The sequence below is a fragment of the Chroicocephalus ridibundus genome, chromosome 4 (genome assembly GCF_963924245.1).
Source record: "Chroicocephalus ridibundus chromosome 4, bChrRid1.1, whole genome shotgun sequence".
In the NCBI taxonomy this organism is placed as follows: Eukaryota; Metazoa; Chordata; class Aves; order Charadriiformes; family Laridae; genus Chroicocephalus; species Chroicocephalus ridibundus.
In genome coordinates, this window is record NC_086287.1 from 75881406 (window position 1) to 75884745 (window position 3340).

Here is a 3340-nt window from a genome sequence, read left to right on the forward strand (position 1 = left end):
GTAACCCTATATCCAGACTATTCTGATGGTTATTATTTGGCTAAGGAACTGCAGTTTTCCAGACCATTAGAAGTACAACTCCCACACACGTTATTGTGCCGGTACAGTCTTGCTATAGGACAAATGTTGATTTCCTTTATGCCAGCATCTTTCTAAAGCATGAATTTCTTTCTTTCTGCTGAATTTAAAAACATGACATGAAGGCAGTAAGCGCAATGATCTTTTATGCTTTGGAATGGAATTTCATATCTAACATATAATGCACATTTGTGGTTTATCTGCCACCCCTCTTTTTCGGCTTTTATAAAATAAAATATGGAGTTATTAATGCAAACGAGTAGAACAGCAAACAGGGTTTCTTTCTCCTCATAGCTGTTGATTAGATCAGTAACTTTAACAAAGTAGCAAGCTTCTTTAAAACAGGACACTTTTGAAAGATCTAGAAAGAACAAAAAGCAAAGTCAGGTGCTACGCTGTATTTTTATTTTCGCTTTGTATGCAAAAACGCACGCTGTCTTCCTAAACAACAGGAACTGCCATATGTGGTCATATGTTCGTAAGAGTGAGAATTAGGATGTGAGCTCATATGCCGTATTAGTCTACAGAATATCAGCTAGAGAACTTTCTCTTGAGTAGTTCACTAACAGCTTCCAAATAAAAACAGAGTGCAAAGCACTGAGGATATTGGCAACTGATAAGAACTGAAGAATTTCCAGAATGAGTCAAGCTGAGGAAAGCAGTATCCACTCGACGTGGAATATTGTGAGGTCAGTAGTCTGCATAATACTGAGCTTGTCATTTATTATTGGGACCCCTGGAAATTGCATTGTCATCTGGACTGTTTGTACAAAAATGAAGCAAGTATCTCCTTCCGTCCTGCTGATCTTGAACCTGGCCATTGCAGATGTCCTTGTACTGATTACTTTACCAATTTGGATTTACTCCTTTGCTGACTCATGGATTTTTGGAGTCATCTTCTGCAAAATACTGGTTTTCATTATTTACTGCAGCATGTATGCTAGTATATTTCTAATTACAGCACTGAGCTTGGAGCGGTTACTGGCTGTGTACTACCCTTTCACAATTCAAAGATACAAAACAAAAGAGAAGATTTGTTTAATCATGTTCCTCATTTGGTTCCTGTCTATTGCTTTCGGCATTTCTGTCATTCCATTTCAAGAGACAGAAGCAGCAAATGGTGGACTACTATGCACATGTCGCAACTACTCTTCTAGCAGACAAAAAGTGTCATATCTTTTGCTGGAGACTCTTGCAGGTTTTGTAATCCCTTTTTTAATTATTTGCACTTGTTATACATGTGTTGCAAGAAGAATAAGCAGAATGACTTACCAATCTAAGCAGCGATCAGAACGGCTCATTGCCAGCATTGTGGTGGCGTTCATTTTGTGCTGGTTCCCTCATCATCTCTTTAACGTCTTAGATATTATTTCAATTCAGATAGAACTCTCTAACGAGGAAATGTCTTTGGCACTGGATGAAATTGTGGGCAGAGGAGTGTACATCTCTGGAGCACTTGTATTCATCAGTAGCTGTATTAACCCTCTACTTTATGCTTTTGCTGCACGAAGATTTCAGAATCACCTGAGATTTGCCAAGATATCGAAGCTGTTTGAACAGATGAGTCAAACAGAGGAAGACAAGAAAAAAAGTTTGGTTGTAACCAAACGGGAAGAGACTTTAGTAAGCACAGAAAATCTCTAACAAGGAACATAGACTTGGTGAATAATCTGATTCTGTGTCATTCCTTCAGTAGTCCTTTCTCCTCATGCTCTCAGTTTCATTTACTAAGCAGACCAGGTAAAACTAGAAGTTACTGGGCTTTGGTTTGTGTGTTATGAAAGAATTGGCATTGGCAACCTAGTTCAGTTCCTAAGTTAGTACCCACATCACGAAATTTTCACTGGTGCTGAGAACTTCAGCAAGATGGCTATAAGCTCAAAGTGTAAGGAATACAGCATTTTTACTTTCCATTAAAATTATTTGTGATTTCTAGAAAGTCTGTGTGCAGAAAAAAAAAAAAAAAGGACTCTATCTGGAAAACAAAAGCTTTGAAAGTTTAAAACTAAGTTTTCCCTCAGAAAAAAAGTTAGATGCTCAGAAATCCTTATATAATCTAAAGTTTTAAGAGAGCACACCTAAATTCTTGATATGGTTAAAAATGGTTTTAAAGTATATTAATGACTCATAGAGCTCTTTTGGGTAGATGGAAAATATAAAGCTTTTCTTATTTATTGCTTTATTTAGGTTTGAAAGTAATAAGGGCTGGTTACACAGTCGAGCTCATTTACTGAATTATCTTGTGTTAATAGGTTTTAAAAAGTAAAATGTGAAGTGTGACATGCCTCTTCAGGAAAAAACAGGAGGTACAAGAATTCTGTGTTGCATGGCAAACATAGTTACAGACTTCATGCTATATTTGATGTCAAATACATTGCATACTTCAGTGGCAATTAAACTATTGATATATTAAATATGCATACTGTGAGTATCCTCAAAAAGTTTGATTCAGTTAAGCTTCCAAGATGTCTATTAAATTATTGAGGAATTGGATCAAGCTCTGGTGGGAGGGAAGGAGGGATCCTCAATACTATTTTTATGTGTAAGAAAATTATGGTAGTGGTACAAATAAAAGCATTATTTTTTTCTTCTCTTGTAGAATAGACTATACTTTGCCATAAGAGACCAATAAATTTAGCAGTTGCAGGGACCTTATTTTAGTTTTGTGAATGTGCGCAAACTCACTGTGGAAAAACTGCGTGGCATCAAGTGTTTGCTTTTGAAGGTTTTTTCTTTTTACTTCAGTTGTGCCTAAGATTTTTTATGCTTACTCTTGCTTATTTTGAAGTCAATGATTTGTAATAATATGTTGTTCTGGAGAGCTGCCAAATGGCTACGTTAGTCATCTTTACAAAGAAATTACAAATACTAACTATAACTTAATTTTCAAAATCTGATTATGTAACAAGCAAAAATATTTGAGTTGTATTAATTTAGCTTGTAAACTGAAATAAACATGGGGAAGTAAAATCCTTAACTGTTAATGGAAGACTATTTCTCTAAACTTTGCATATGCATTTTTTATTCCTGCTTGTTATGAAAAAGTCATTTTTTAATTCTCAATAGGAGAAAAGTCCACACCACAGAGGACTTTCCATCAATAGGGCTCCTTCACTAAAAACGAAAGTAAATAAAACTTCAGGAAGACTATGTTCACAGCAAAAAGTAGCCGATAGAATCCCTTAGACTTTACCCCATCCACCTACCACTCTTTTTTCACCACACTAATGGCTCTTTAATTGCTATTAGTATATTCAATACA

At 35.7% G+C, this 3340-nt stretch overlaps 1 protein-coding gene across 1 annotated transcript; it reads left to right on the forward strand.

The window, feature by feature from the left end:
* Window positions 1-606: 606 nt before the first annotated feature.
* Window positions 607-3031, forward strand: LOC134514471 (leukotriene B4 receptor 1-like). Its single transcript, XM_063332332.1, has one exon. The coding sequence runs from the start codon at window positions 718-720 to the stop codon at window positions 1720-1722; it is 1005 nt and encodes a 334-aa protein (XP_063188402.1). The 5' UTR covers window positions 607-717; the 3' UTR covers window positions 1723-3031.
* The last annotated feature ends 309 nt before the right edge of the window (window positions 3032-3340 follow it).

Bases quoted from the DNA above. Each gene is read 5' to 3' on its own strand.
- LOC134514471 (XM_063332332.1), top strand. From the start codon at position 718: ATGAGTCAAGCTGAGGAAAGCAGTATCCACTCGACGTGGAATATTGTG.